General features: G+C 43.3%; 1 protein-coding gene across 4 annotated transcripts in view; it reads right to left on the bottom strand.

The window, feature by feature from the left end:
* LOC126237047 (ATP-binding cassette sub-family A member 7-like) overlaps positions 1-13,823 on the bottom strand; it is a 607,922-nt gene that overhangs the window by 266,770 nt on the left and 327,329 nt on the right. For all 4 annotated transcript variants that reach the window (XR_007545025.1, XR_007545024.1, XR_007545023.1 and 1 more), the window contains exon 24: positions 12,396-12,610. Coding sequence is in view for 1 of the 4 variants with exons in the window: in XM_049946811.1 (XP_049802768.1) it covers positions 12,396-12,610 (215 nt within the window). In the remaining 3 variants the exon portion in view is untranslated. The remainder of the gene's footprint in view (positions 1-12,395; positions 12,611-13,823) is intronic.

The following is a 13,823-nucleotide window of genomic DNA, read 5'->3' as shown; positions in this document are numbered from 1 at the left end:
ATCTACTCATTTACATTAACACAGTACAGTGTAAGCAGCAGAATGGTACAGTATTAATGTTGGAAACAAGTCAAGATGGTGTTTGTGTACAGCCAAGCAGATGGAAACAGCCGAGAGGCGGAACCTAGTCCTCCAAATCTGGTGTACGCAGAGTAGGCTGACTCCCTGCATGTTCGTCTGTCTGAAATGACCCATGATCACACAAACACCCAAAAAGAGCTTCAAATGTTGCGTAATGTTGTTGGTGTCTGTGAGGGTATTTGTTTTAGTATAGCTGTGCTGCCTCTCAACTGCCGTTTCCATCACTTGGCTGTATACAAACACCATCTCGGCTTGTTTCTGACATGAGTACTGGACCATTCTGCTGCTTGCAGTATGCTCTGTCAATTACACTGCCTGCAACACATAAGAAACACATGGCAAGTTGTCAGAGAAACTTTAACTCATCAGCACCATCTACCATGGCAACAATCCATTTCCAGACACGTTCATAGAATCTTTTTTCCTCTATTAGAGTCCGTAATCTGACCCTCCAGTTCGTATGTTTTATTAACATTCATCCTGTATATGTGGTCTCCAGCTTGTTAAAGTGTTTATTTGGAAGCTAGTAAATTTTCATTCTCTTCTGTGGGTCTTGCGATGACTCAAGGCTTCTACTATCTGGTGAGTGGTCTCGTTTATGCTTAAACTGAATACTCAATCAAAATGACATTGATAATTCAGTAGGACGAAGAGAGAAGAAACCATCGAGAAGTTTTGAGTACAATAACAACCTAATGTCAGTTCATTTGTTATATAAAAGCTATGAAGAGAGAGGAGATTATAGAATTTGTAAACTACAACTAAATGTTAGATGGAATTAGATCAATACAAAAAATGTAAAGAAATTAAAGGGAAAGAAAAAACTGGATTTGCCAGAATGTAAACAAATAGTTCAAATACCATGCATACTGCTGGGAATAAAACAAATTTATAAATACTGGACTAGCTGATTTTTCAAGAGACATGATGTACAGTATGACAAGGAAGAAAAATGCACAGCTAAACCCCACAGACATTGTATCAATTCCACCAGTGTGTGATCATTAATTGGTATGGAATTATAAGTTCTCGAAGCAAAGTTCTTTGTAAATAGTGGCATATTCCACTAGGTGAAGGAAGAGGATATGATGAAATGGAGAGATGTGGAAAGAAGATAACAAGAACGTCACAAGCAAATTATGGATATGATGTCAGCATATGAGAAATCGAATCACAACCAATAAACAATGGTAAATGATACTAGTGTCCATGCTGTAGGACCATAACAATAAATTTCAGAGGGAGTTGCCCACCCTCAGAGTACACTCACAGCCCCCACAGCAGTCTTTCCAAACTAATTAAAGGAATTTTAGTATATCCATTAGGGCTTAAATAGAATCTGAGATGCAGTACTTCTAGACTTTGCAGAGTACAAGCTGTCTTAATCATTCCAATTTTCCCACGTATTTTAGAAATTGAAAAAATATGTCCGTTTCAACGAATGTGTTCTGAAAACAGGAACTCTTTCGACAACTCATGAATCCATTTGATATAAAAATGTATTATGATGAGTAAGTTTGTAGTGTGTGCATTTTTAATGACATGATCAACATGAACATTGAGCTGAGACAGAAGTAAAACATTCTATATGATGTGTATGACCACTGAAATCAATTACATACTTCAATAACATACCAACTGCAAACAAAGAAACAGAGTGAGAAGATAGGGACATGGAGCATATTAACTTTTAGTTCATAAATAATTCAGTAATCCCGTTCTTTCAAGTTATCTGCCATATACAAAACGGAACACCTTGAATGGCTAGAGATAGGACATTCATATTCACAGGACATGTACATTAGTACATTCTACAGAAATGATTAGCATTTGAACCAGCAGGTTTAAGGTCAATATCACAGCACAACACCACTTTCAAGTAAAATGTACCTGTGGCTCTTATTGTTACTATAAATTGAAGATAATGGGTCAGTGTGACTTGAGCAGATGTATAGGATGCCTCGCAGACATATATGCAAACCATACCTTCAAATCAGTGAGTTTGAAAGAGGACGCAAGGAAATTGCTACTCTACATCTACATCTACATCTATACTCCGCGAGCCACCTTACGGTGTGTGGCGGAGGGTACTTATTGTACCACTATCTGATCCCCCCTTCCCTGTTCCATTCACGAATTGTGCGTGGGAAGAACGACTGCTTGTAAGTCTCCGTATTTGCTCTAATTTCTCGGATCTTTTCGTTGTGATCATTACGCGAGATATATGTGGGCGGTAGTAATATGTTGCCCATCTCTTCCCGGAATGTGCTCTCTCGTAATTTCGATAATAAACCTCTCCGTATTGCGTAACGCCTTTCTTGAAGTGTCCGCCACTGGAGCTTGTTCAGCATCTCCATAACGCTCTCGCGCTGACTAAATGTCCCCATGACGAATCGCGCTGCTTTTCGCTGGATCATGTCTATCTCTTCTATTAATCCAACCTGGTAAGGGTCCCATACTGATGAGCAATACTCAAGAATCGGACGAACAAGCGTTTTGTAAGCTACTTCTTTCGTCGATGAGTCACATTTTCTTAGAATTCTTCCTATGAATCTCAACCTGGCGCCTGCTTTTCCCACTATTTGTTTTATGTGATCATTCCACTTCAGATCGCTCCGGATAGTAACTCCTAAGTATTTTACGGTCGTTACCGCTTCCAATGATTTACCACCTATGGCATAATCGTACTGGAATGGATTTCTGCCCCTATGTATGCGCATTATATTACATTTATCTACGTTTAGGGAAAGCTGCCAGCTGTCGCACCATTCATTAATCCTCTGCAGGTCTTCCTGGAGTACGTACGAGTCTTCTGATGTTGCTACTTTCTTGTAGACAACCGTGTCATCTGCAAATAGCCTCACGGAGCTACCGATGTTGTCAACTAAGTCATTTATGTATATTGTAAACAATAAAGGTCCTATCACGCTTCCTTGCGGTACTCCCGAAATTACCTCTACATCTGCAGATTTTGAACCGTTAAGAATGACATGTTGTGTTCTTTCTTCTAGGAAATCCTGAATCCAATCACAAACCTGGTCCGATATTCCGTAAGCTCGTATTTTTTTCACTAAACGTAAGTGCGGAACCGTATCAAATGCCTTCCTGAAGTCCAGGAATACGGCATCAATCTGCTCGCCAGTGTCTACGGCACTGTGAATTTCTTGGGCAAATAGGGCGAGCTGAGTTTCACATGATCTCTGTTTGCGGAATCCATGTTGGTTATGATGAAGGAGATTTGTATTATCTAAGAACGTCATAATACGAGAACACAAAACATGTTCCATTATTCTACAACAGATTGACGTAAGCGAAATAGGCCTATAATTATTCGCATCTGATTTATGACCCTTCTTGAAAATGGGAACGACCTGCGCTTTCTTCCAGTCGCTAGGTACTTTACGTTCTTCCAGAGATCTACGATAAATTGCTGATAGAAAGGGGGCAAGTTCTTTAGCATAATCACTGTAGAATCTTAAGGGTATCTCGTCTGGTCCGGATGCTTTTCCGCTACTAAGTGATAGCAGTTGTTTTTCAATTCCGATATCGTTTATTTCAATATTTTCCATTTTGGCGTCCGTGCGACGGCTGAAGTCAGGGACCGTGTTACGATTTTCCGCAGTGAAACAGTTTCGGAACACTGAATTCAGTATTTCTGCCTTTCTTCGGTCGTCCTCTGTTTCGGTGCCATCGTGGTCAACGAGTGACTGAATAGGGGATTTAGATCCGCTTACCGATTTTACATATGACCAAAACTTTTTAGGGTTCTTGTTTAGATTGTTTGCCAATGTTTTATGTTCGAATTCGTTGAATGCTTCTCTCATTGCTCTCTTTACGCTCTTTTTCGCTTCGTTCAGCTTTTCCTTATCAGCTATGATTCGACTACTCTTAAACCTATGATGAAGCTTTCTTTGTTTCCGTAGTACTTTTCATACATGATTGTTATACCACGGTGGATCTTTCCCCTCGCTTTGGACCTTAGTCGGTACGAACTTATCTAAGGCGTACTGGACGATGTTTCTGAATTTTTTCCATTTTTGTTCCACATCCTCTTCCTCAGAAATGAACGTTTGATGGTGGTCACTCAGATATTCTGCGATTTGTGCCCTATCACTCTTGTTAAGCAAATATATTTTCCTTCCTTCCTTTCTTGGCATTTCTTATTACACTTGTAGTCATTGATGCAACCAATGACTTATGATCACTGATACCCTCTTCTACATTCACGGAGTCGAAAAGTTCCGGTCTATTTGTTGCTATGAGGTCTAAAACGTTAGCTTCACGAGTTGGTTCTCTAACTATCTGCTCGAAGTAATTCTCGGACAAGGCAGTCAGGATAATGTCACAAGAGTCTCTGTCCCTGGCTCCAGTTCTGATTGTGTGACTATCCCATTCTATACCTGGTAGATTGAAGTCTCCACCTATTACAATAGTATGATCACGAAACTTCTTCACGACGTTCTGCAGGTTCTCTCTGAGGCGCTCAACTACTACGGTTGCTGATGCAGGTGGTCTATAGAAGCATCCGACTATCATATCTGACCCACCTTTGATACTTAACTTAACCCAGATTATTTCACATTCGCATTCGCTAATAACTTCACTGCTATAAATACTCCTCCACCATTGGCGTTTATCCTATCCTTGCGGTATATATTCCATTCTGTGTCTAGGATTTCGTTACTGTTCACTTCTGGTTTTAACCAACTTTCCGTTCCTAATACTATATGCGCACTATTTCCTTCAATAAGAGATACTAATTCGGGAACCTTGCCCTGGATACTCCTGCAGTTTACCAATATTACGTTAACTTTTCCTGTTTTTGGTCTCTGAGGACGGACGTTCTTTATCAACGATGATAATGTTCTCTCTGGTAAGCCGTCAGGTATTTTATCGTTTCGCCCAAGGGGGGGTCCCTCTAACCTAAAAAACCCCCGTGTGCACGCCACACGTACTCTGCTACCCTAGTAGCTGCTTCCGGTGTGTAGTGCACGCCTAACCTGTCTAGGGGGGCCCTACAGTTCTCCACCCAATAACGGAGGTCGATGAATTTGCAACCATTATAGTCGCAGAGTCGTCTGAGCCTCTGGTTTAGACCCTCCACATGGCTCCAAACCAGAGGACCGCGATCGACTCTGGGCACTATGCTGCAGATATTAAGCTCAGCTTGCACTCCGCGTGCGATGCTGGTTGTCTTCACCAAATCAGCCAGCCGCCGGAAGGAACCAAGGATGGCCTCAGAACCCAAGCGGCAGGCGTCATTCGTTCCGACATGTGCTACTATCTGCAGCCGGTCACAACCAGTGCGTTCAATAGCTGCCGGAAGGGCCTCCTCCACATTACGGACGAGACCCCCCGGCAAGCACACCGAGTGCACACTGGCATTCTTCCCCGACCTACCCGCTATTTTCCTGAGGGGCTCCATAACCCGCCTAACGTTGGAGCTCCCTATAACTAATAGGCCCGCCCTCTGTGACTGTCGGGACCTTGCCGGAGAATCGGCCACTGGCCCAACAGGCGAGGCATCCTGTGGTGGCTCGGAAACGATGTCATCACCACTAGGAAGCACCCCGTACCTGTTGGAAAGGGGTAAGGCAGCTGCCACGCGGCCAGATCCCACCTTCGCCTTTCGGCCAGGCACGCGCGAGCCCACCACTGTCCGCCATTCACCCTGGAGTGATGGCTGACCGGTAAGATGCTCACTGCCGGAAGACGCAGCAACATCAGGGGTTCCATATGATTCCAAGGCCACCGAAGTAGGCATAGGTCTCACCACAGTTGCCCCAACGCCACTACGAGCCGACGCCTGCGCCTCGAGCTCGATGAGCCTAACAGACAAAGCCTCCACCTGCCCCCGAAGAGTGGCCAATTCTCCTTGCGTCCGCTCACAACAACCACAGTCCCTAAACATGACTATGTTTACCCTACTCTATACGGTGACAAATTCCCAAGATAATCTTCTGATGAGCTACTCTGATAATCAAGGAACACTCACTGAAATACGAGACGCGAAAACTACGCTAGGTTTTCCCAGAAAAACTATTTAAAGGCTAAGCGCAGCAAATAAGTACAAAAACGCTTTATACAAACAGTACTCGCTGCTGCTGGTGCTCTCGCTCTGGCTGTCACAAGACAACTGCTGATTCAAGTGACTAGTGGCTAACGGCCGCGAAACAAACAAAAGACGGTTTTAGGGCGCTTTCTGTTCTAAACGATCAAGAAAACACTAAGAAATCTAACACGAAAACTACGTAAAGTTTTATCAAGAACTGTTAGTTACTATGCAGAGCAGATAAACACAAATAGAATCCCTTCCTTAGTGGAAGGTCGTAAACAAAATGCAAAATAAACGCTTTATACAAACAGTACTCGCTGCTGCTGGTGCTCTCGCTCTGGCTGTCACAAGACGAAGTATTTCAGCAGTGCAACAGGCATCAGCAGAATCACTCACAGAAGGATACCGAACATGACGAGATGGGACAGGTCAAACCAACTAGACCGGCCCAGAGAAGATCAACACCTCAACCAAATGGCGTTGCAGGACAGATCTGCATCCTCCTTGTCTCTAGCACAGCACTGTGACCCAAAGCTGACAACCACAGATGGACTCCGGAACCAGGTGAAAGCAGCCTAGATGGCTACATTATTGGAGAGATGACAGTCCATTGCCATTTATTATGGCATGGGTTACATGCGCGTTGTCCACTTCTCCACCTGCCTTTGATGAATGTACAGAAACATGCTAGATGTCAATGATGTATGGAGTGATATTTCCTATGACAGGATCGACATCAGATAGTGTTTCCGGATGAATCTAGGTTCTGCTTGTTTGAAAATCATGGTCATATTTTGGTTCACTGCAGACATGGGCCGTGGCATCACAGCACCACCTCAGTGCCTTATGGTGTGGGGTGATATTGGCTACAACCACAAATCACAGTTGGTGCATGTCCATGGTAATGTAACCAGTGCCACGTAAGTTAATGACACCAGCAACCTGTAGCTATACTCTTTCTGCAAAAAACACCAGACGCCATCTTTCAGCACGACAATATGTCACCCTGAATGAACACATGCCTTCTTGGTGTCACAGGAAGTCAGCCTTTTGCCCTAGCCCACCAGATCACTAGACTTGTCACCTGAAAGAAATTGAATCACCAGACTTGTCGCCAGTCAAAAATGTGAGAGATATGGTGAAATGATGAGTGCAGCACTGTGACCCAAAGCTGACAACCACAGATGGACTCCGGAACCAGGTGAAAGCAGCCTAGATGGCTATACCACAGGATGCCATTCATGCTTTATATGCGTCAATGCCATCGTGATGGAACAAATTATCAGGACTCATGGCAAACCCTGTGCCCACTAGGCAACTGGACACATGCTGAACTGAGGTGACTGAAATGCTACATTTTTCGGCAGAACATACTAATGTACATGTCCTGTGAACATGAACTTTCTAACTCTAGTTGCACCCATCGTCTATGGGTAGTGTCTTTGATTAGTAATTAAAATGTCATCTTTGATTAGTAATTAAAATGTTGTCTTTGATTAGTAATTCAAATGTCCTTGGTCCCTGGTTCGAAACCTGGCACCACTTCAATTTTGATTAAAAATCAGTACTGCCAGCTGAAAACTTCCATCATAAGAAGTCACCCTCATTGTACCAATGGGCTTGACAAGGAGGGCAGAGGAGCAGACAGAGGTTCAGGGCATACCATCATCCTTAGAGTGGGTAACTGTCCCTAAAGGTAGGAGAACCAGCAATGATCAATAGCATGATGATGCAGAAGGCAATGGAAACCACTGTACATAACGTTTATCCACAGCACATGTCTCCTGGAATTGAAAAAGTGACATGATGATCTCCCCATTGGCATCTCTGGGAGGGGACTGCCAAGGGGGAGCTGAACATGAGAAAAAGATTGATTAACCAACAAAAAGATAACATTCTATGAGTTGGAGTGTGGAATGCCAGAAGCTTGAATGTGGTAGGGAAGCTAAAAAATCTGAAATGGGAAATGCAAAGCCTCAATCTAGATGTAGCAGGGGCCAGTAAACTGAAATGGAAAGGAGACAAGGATTTCCGGTCTGATGAGTATTGGCTAATATCAACAGCAGCAGAAAGTTGTATAATGGGTGTACGATTCATTATGAATAGGAAGGTAGGGCAGAGAGAGTGTGACTGTGAACAGTTCAGTGATAGGGTTGTTCTTATCAGAATGAACAGCAAACTTAGACAGACAATGATAGTTCAGGTATACATGACAATGTCGCAACCTGAAGATGAAGTAATAGAGCTAGTGTACGAGGATACTGAAAGGGTAATACAATAAGTAAAGGGAGATGAAAATCTACACTCCTGGAAATTGAAATAAGAACACCGTGAATTCATTGTCCCAGGAAGGGGAAACTTTATTGACACATTCCTGGGGTCAGATACATCACATGATCACACTGACAGAACCACAGGCACATAGACACAGGCAACAGAGCATGCACAATGTCGGCACTAGTACAGTGTATATCCACCTTTCGCAGCAATGCAGGCTGCTATTCTCCCATGGAGATGATCGTAGAGATGCTGGATGTAGTCCTGTGGAACGGCTTGCCATGCCATTTCCACCTGGCGCCTCAGTTGGCCAGCGTTCGTGCTGGACGTGCAGACCGCGTGAGACGACGCTTCATCCAGTCCCAAACATGCTCAATGGGGGACAGATCCGGAGATCTTACTGGCCAGGGTAGTTGACTTACACCTTCTAGAGCACGTTGGGTGGCACGGGATACATGCGGACTTGCATTGTCCTGTTGGAACAGCAAGTTCCCTTGCCGGCTTAGGAATGGTAGAACGATGGGTTCGATGACGGTTTGGATGTACCGTGCACTATTCAGTGTCCCCTCGATGATCACCAGTGGTGTACGGCCAGTGTAGGAGATCGCTCCCCACACCATGATGCCGGGTGTTGGCCCTGTGTGCCTCGGTCGTATGCAGTCCTGATTGTGGCGCTCACCTGCACAGCGCCAAACACGCATACGACCATCATTGGCACCAAGGCAGAAGCGACTCTCATCGCTGAAGACGACATGTCTCCATTCGTCCCTCCATTCACGCCTGTCGCGACACCACTGGAGGCGGGCTGCACGATGTTGGGGCGTGAGCGGAAGACGGCCTAACGGTGTGCGGGACCGTAGCCCAGCTTCATGGAGACGGTTGCGAATGGTCCTCGCCGATACCCCAGGAGCAACAGTGTCCCTAATTTGCTGGGAAGTGGCGGTGCGGTCCCCTACGGCACTGCGTAGGATCCTACGGTCTTGGCGTGCATCCGTGCGTCGCTGTGGTCCGGTCCCAGGTCGACGGGCACGTGCACCTTCCGCCGACCACTGGCGACAACATCGATGTACTGTGGAGACCTCACGCCCCATGTGTTGAGCAATTCGGCGGTACGTCCACCCGGCCTCCCGCATGCCCACTATACGCCCTTGCTCAAAGTCCGTCAACTGCACATACGGTTCACGTCCACGCTGTCGCGGCATGCTACCAGTGTTAAAGACTGTGATGGAGCTCCGTATGCCACGGCAAACTGGCTGACACTGACGGCGGCGGTGCACAAATGCTGCGCAGCTAGCGCCATTCGACGGCCAACACCGCGGTTCCTGGTGTGTCCGCTGTGCCGTGCGTGTGATCATTGCTTGTACAGCCCTCTCGCAGTGTCCGGAGCAAGTATGGTGGGTCTGACACACCGGTGTCAATGTGTTCTTTTTTCCATTTCCAGGAGTGTAATAGTCATGGAGGACTGGAATGCAGTAGAAAAAAGGTTACACAAGAATATGGGCTTGGGACAAGGAATGCGAGAGGAGAAAGACTAACTGAGCTCTGCAATAAATTTCAGCTGGTAATAGTGAATACTCTGTTCAAGAATCACAAGAGGAGAATTTATACTTGGAAAAGGCTGGGTAATACTGGAAGATTTCAGTTAGATTTCATCATGGTCGACAGAGATTTCGATATCAGGACTCGATTGTAAAGCGTAGCCAGGAGCAGATGTAGACTCAGATCACAATGTAGTAGTGATGAGGAGTAGGCTGAAGTCTCAAAGATTAGCCAGGAAGAATCAATATGCAAAGAAGTGGGATACAGAAGTACTCAGGAATGATGAGATATGTTTGAAGTTCACTAAGGCTATAGACACAACAATACGGTATAGCTCAGTAGACAGTACAGTTGAAGAGGAATGAACATCTCTAAAAAGGGCTATCACAGAAGTCGGGTACAAAGAAGGTATCTGCGAAGAAACTGAGGATAACAGAAGAAATACTTCAAATAATCGATGAAAGAAGGAAGGACAAAAATGTTTAGGGAAGTTCAGGAATACAAAAATACAAGTCACTGAGGAATGAAATAAATGGCTGCATGAAAAATGTGAAGAAATCGAAAAAGAAACGATTGGCAGTAGGCTTTACTCTGCATATAGGAAAGTCAAAACAACCTTCAGTGAAATTAAACGCAAGGATGGTAACATTAAGAGTGCAACGGGAATTCCACTGTTAAATGCAGAGGAGAGAGCGGATAGGTGGAAATAGCACCTTGAATGATAGAAGATGAAACAAGGATTGATTTAGAAGAGATGGGGGATCCAGTATTACAATCAGAATTTAAGAGATCTTTGGAGGACTTAAGATCAAATAAGGCAGACGGGACAGATAACATTCCATCAGAATTTCTAAAATCATTCGGGGAAGTGGCAACAAAATGACTATTCATGTTGGTGTGTAGAATGTATGAGTCGGGCGACATACCAACTGACTTTCCAAAAAATATCATCTACAGAATTACAAAGACTGCAAGAGCTGACAAATGTAAAAATTTTGCACAATCAGCTTAACAGCTCATACTTCCAAGTTGCTGACATGGATAACATACAGAAGAATAGAAAACAAAATTTAGGATGCGTTAGGTGACAATCAGTTTGGCTTTAGGAAAGGTAAAGGCACCAGAGAGGCAATTCTGATGTTGTGGTTGATAATGGAAACAAGGCTAAAGCAAAATCAAGACCCGTTCATAGGATTTGCCGACCCAGAAAAAGCATTTGACAATGTAAAATGGTGCAAGATTGTTGAAATTATGAGAAAAATAGGGGTAAGCTAGAGGGAGAGATGGTTAATATAAAATATGAACAAGAGGCAAGAGGGATAATACAAGTGAACAATAAGAACAAAGTGCTTGGATTAAAAAGGATGTAAGGCAGGGATGTAGTCTTTCACCTTTATTGTTCAGTCTTTACATCAAAGAAGCAATGATAGAAATAAAAGGAAGGTTTAGGAGTGGAATTAAAATTCAAGGTGAAAGGATATCAATGATACGATTTGCTGATGACATTGCTAGCCTGAGAGAAAGTGAAGGAGAATTACATGATCTGCTGAATGGGATGAACAGTCTAATGAGTACAGAATATGGATTGAGAGCAAATCAAAGAAAGACGAAAGTAATGAGAAGTAGCAGAAATGAGAACAGCAAGAAACTTACATTAGGACTGATGGTCATGAAGTAGATGAAGTAAAGTAATTCTACTACCTAAGCAGAAAAGTAATCAATGACGGATGGAGCAAGGAGGACATCAAAAGCAAACTAGCACTGGCAAAAAGGGCACTCCTGACCAACAGAAATCTACTAGTACCAAACATAGACCTTAATTTGAGAAAGAAATTTCTAAGAATGTACTTTTGGAGCACAGCATTGTATGGTAGTGAAATATGGACTGTCAGAAAACCAGAACAGAAGAGAAACAAAGCATCTGAGATGTGGTGTTATAGGCGAATGTTGAAAATTAGGTGGACTTCTAAGGTAAGGAATGAGGAGGTTCTGTGCAGAATAGGAGAGAAAAAGAATATGTGGAAAACACTGGAAAAGGAGAAAGTTCAGGATGCTAGAACATCTGTTAAAACATAAGGGAGTGATTTCCATAGTACTAGAGGGACCTTTAAAGGACAAAAACTGTAGAGGAAGGCACAGATTGGAATACAGTCAGCAAATAACTGAGGACGTAGGTTGCCAGTGCTACTCTGAGATGAAGAGGTTGGCACAGGAGAGGAATTCATGGTGGGCCGCATCAAACTAGACAGAAGACTGATGACTCAAAAAATAAATAAATAAAATAAAAAACTCTAGTCATTCAAGGTGTTCTGTTTTTTCTGAACATGGGTGTAGTACACACCAGTGACCATAACTTATTTCAAAAATATATTTATACATGCGCTGAAATACAATCATGATAGTACAAGAAAAATTAATGTACCGCATAATTAAAGATACATACCACATCACTGGAATTGTGTGAACCAAAATTATTACCATGATCTCTTATACTTGAAGAGACAGTTTCCACAGTTAAATAATAACCTTTTCCAAATCTAGATTTCAAGAACAGACTAGATCCACAACAGCGCAGTGTTCCTTCACAAATGATAGCAATACGATCACCCAGAATATCTGCTTCATCCAGAAAATGTGTTGTCAGAATAATAGTTCGACCTAAAACACAAGACAATAATATCACCAAATCAATAACTTATTACTATAATTAGAATGAGTTGTCTATTCCTCCACTGATTGTTTGCATTTGAAAATTGCCTGAATAAAAACTCATTTCCTGCTACTTAAACACAATACTAGTTAATTGCAATTTATGTTATTAATTAAATTACAAAAGGTAAAAAATACTGCTTGACAAAAAAACTGAAACACTCACAAGACATGTGGATGTCAATGTAGCTTCTTACATGCACACATCATATGTGAGCACGTAAACAATTACAGTTTCAATTCTGTTACAGATAAAACAACTGCCACGATGTGTTTGTGTTGTTCATGTTTAGTGTTGTTACCAGACTTCATGGAGTACATAAAAGGAGTAAACAACATCAGATGACGATGATGATTTTTCATTTAAGGAGCGCTCAACTGCACGGTTATCAGCGTCCATACAAATTCCCAATTGTTTCACTGTTCAGTTTCACCATTTTCCCAAATGATGATGAAATGATTAGGACAACACAAACACCAGTCCCCAGGCAGAGAAAATCCCCAACCATGCAGTGAGTTGGACCCGGAACCCTGTGATCCAGAGGCAGCAATGCTACCCACCATTAGACCATGAGATCAGATATTGAGTGAGCACTGTGAAGGACACGGAAATAACTCACACTCGTATGAGACAGCATTATTAACACATGACAGAGTTTGAAATGAGCCTCACTGTGTATCTCCATTTGTGAGGCTGGTCAAATTGAGCAATATCCAGATATGTGGTGCATACAGATGTGACAATGGCCTGATTCTGGACTTCATGGGAATACAAGGGAAGGCATATGCATTGTCGAGGTTCCTGTCAACCACCACAAGGGAAGATTGGTGCAGTGCAAAACAATCACATCTTAAGTCCTTCACATCTTCTCTTGCCATCTAAGAACAAGTAATGGACTCCCTGCAACATTCACTGTCATCCTGCACCATTGGTCAGGGACTAGCTGCAGTCACGCTAGGGAATCAGGGTCCTATGCATAGGCTGCCATTGCCATGATAACACCAAAGACTGCGTTTGGAGTGGTGCTGTGACCGGGCAACATGGACTGCTGATGATGGCATCACATTTTGCTTAGCAATGAATTGTGGTTCTGCACAACACCAAACAATCATCGTCAATGAGTACGGCAGCAAACTGGCATGAGATCAGATTCTTCCAATG

The sequence above is a fragment of the Schistocerca nitens genome, chromosome 2, assembly GCF_023898315.1.
Source record: "Schistocerca nitens isolate TAMUIC-IGC-003100 chromosome 2, iqSchNite1.1, whole genome shotgun sequence".
NCBI classification, from domain to species: domain Eukaryota; kingdom Metazoa; phylum Arthropoda; class Insecta; order Orthoptera; family Acrididae; genus Schistocerca; species Schistocerca nitens.
Note: the sequence above shows the minus strand (reverse complement) of the source record. Positions and strands in the feature narration are given on the sequence as shown.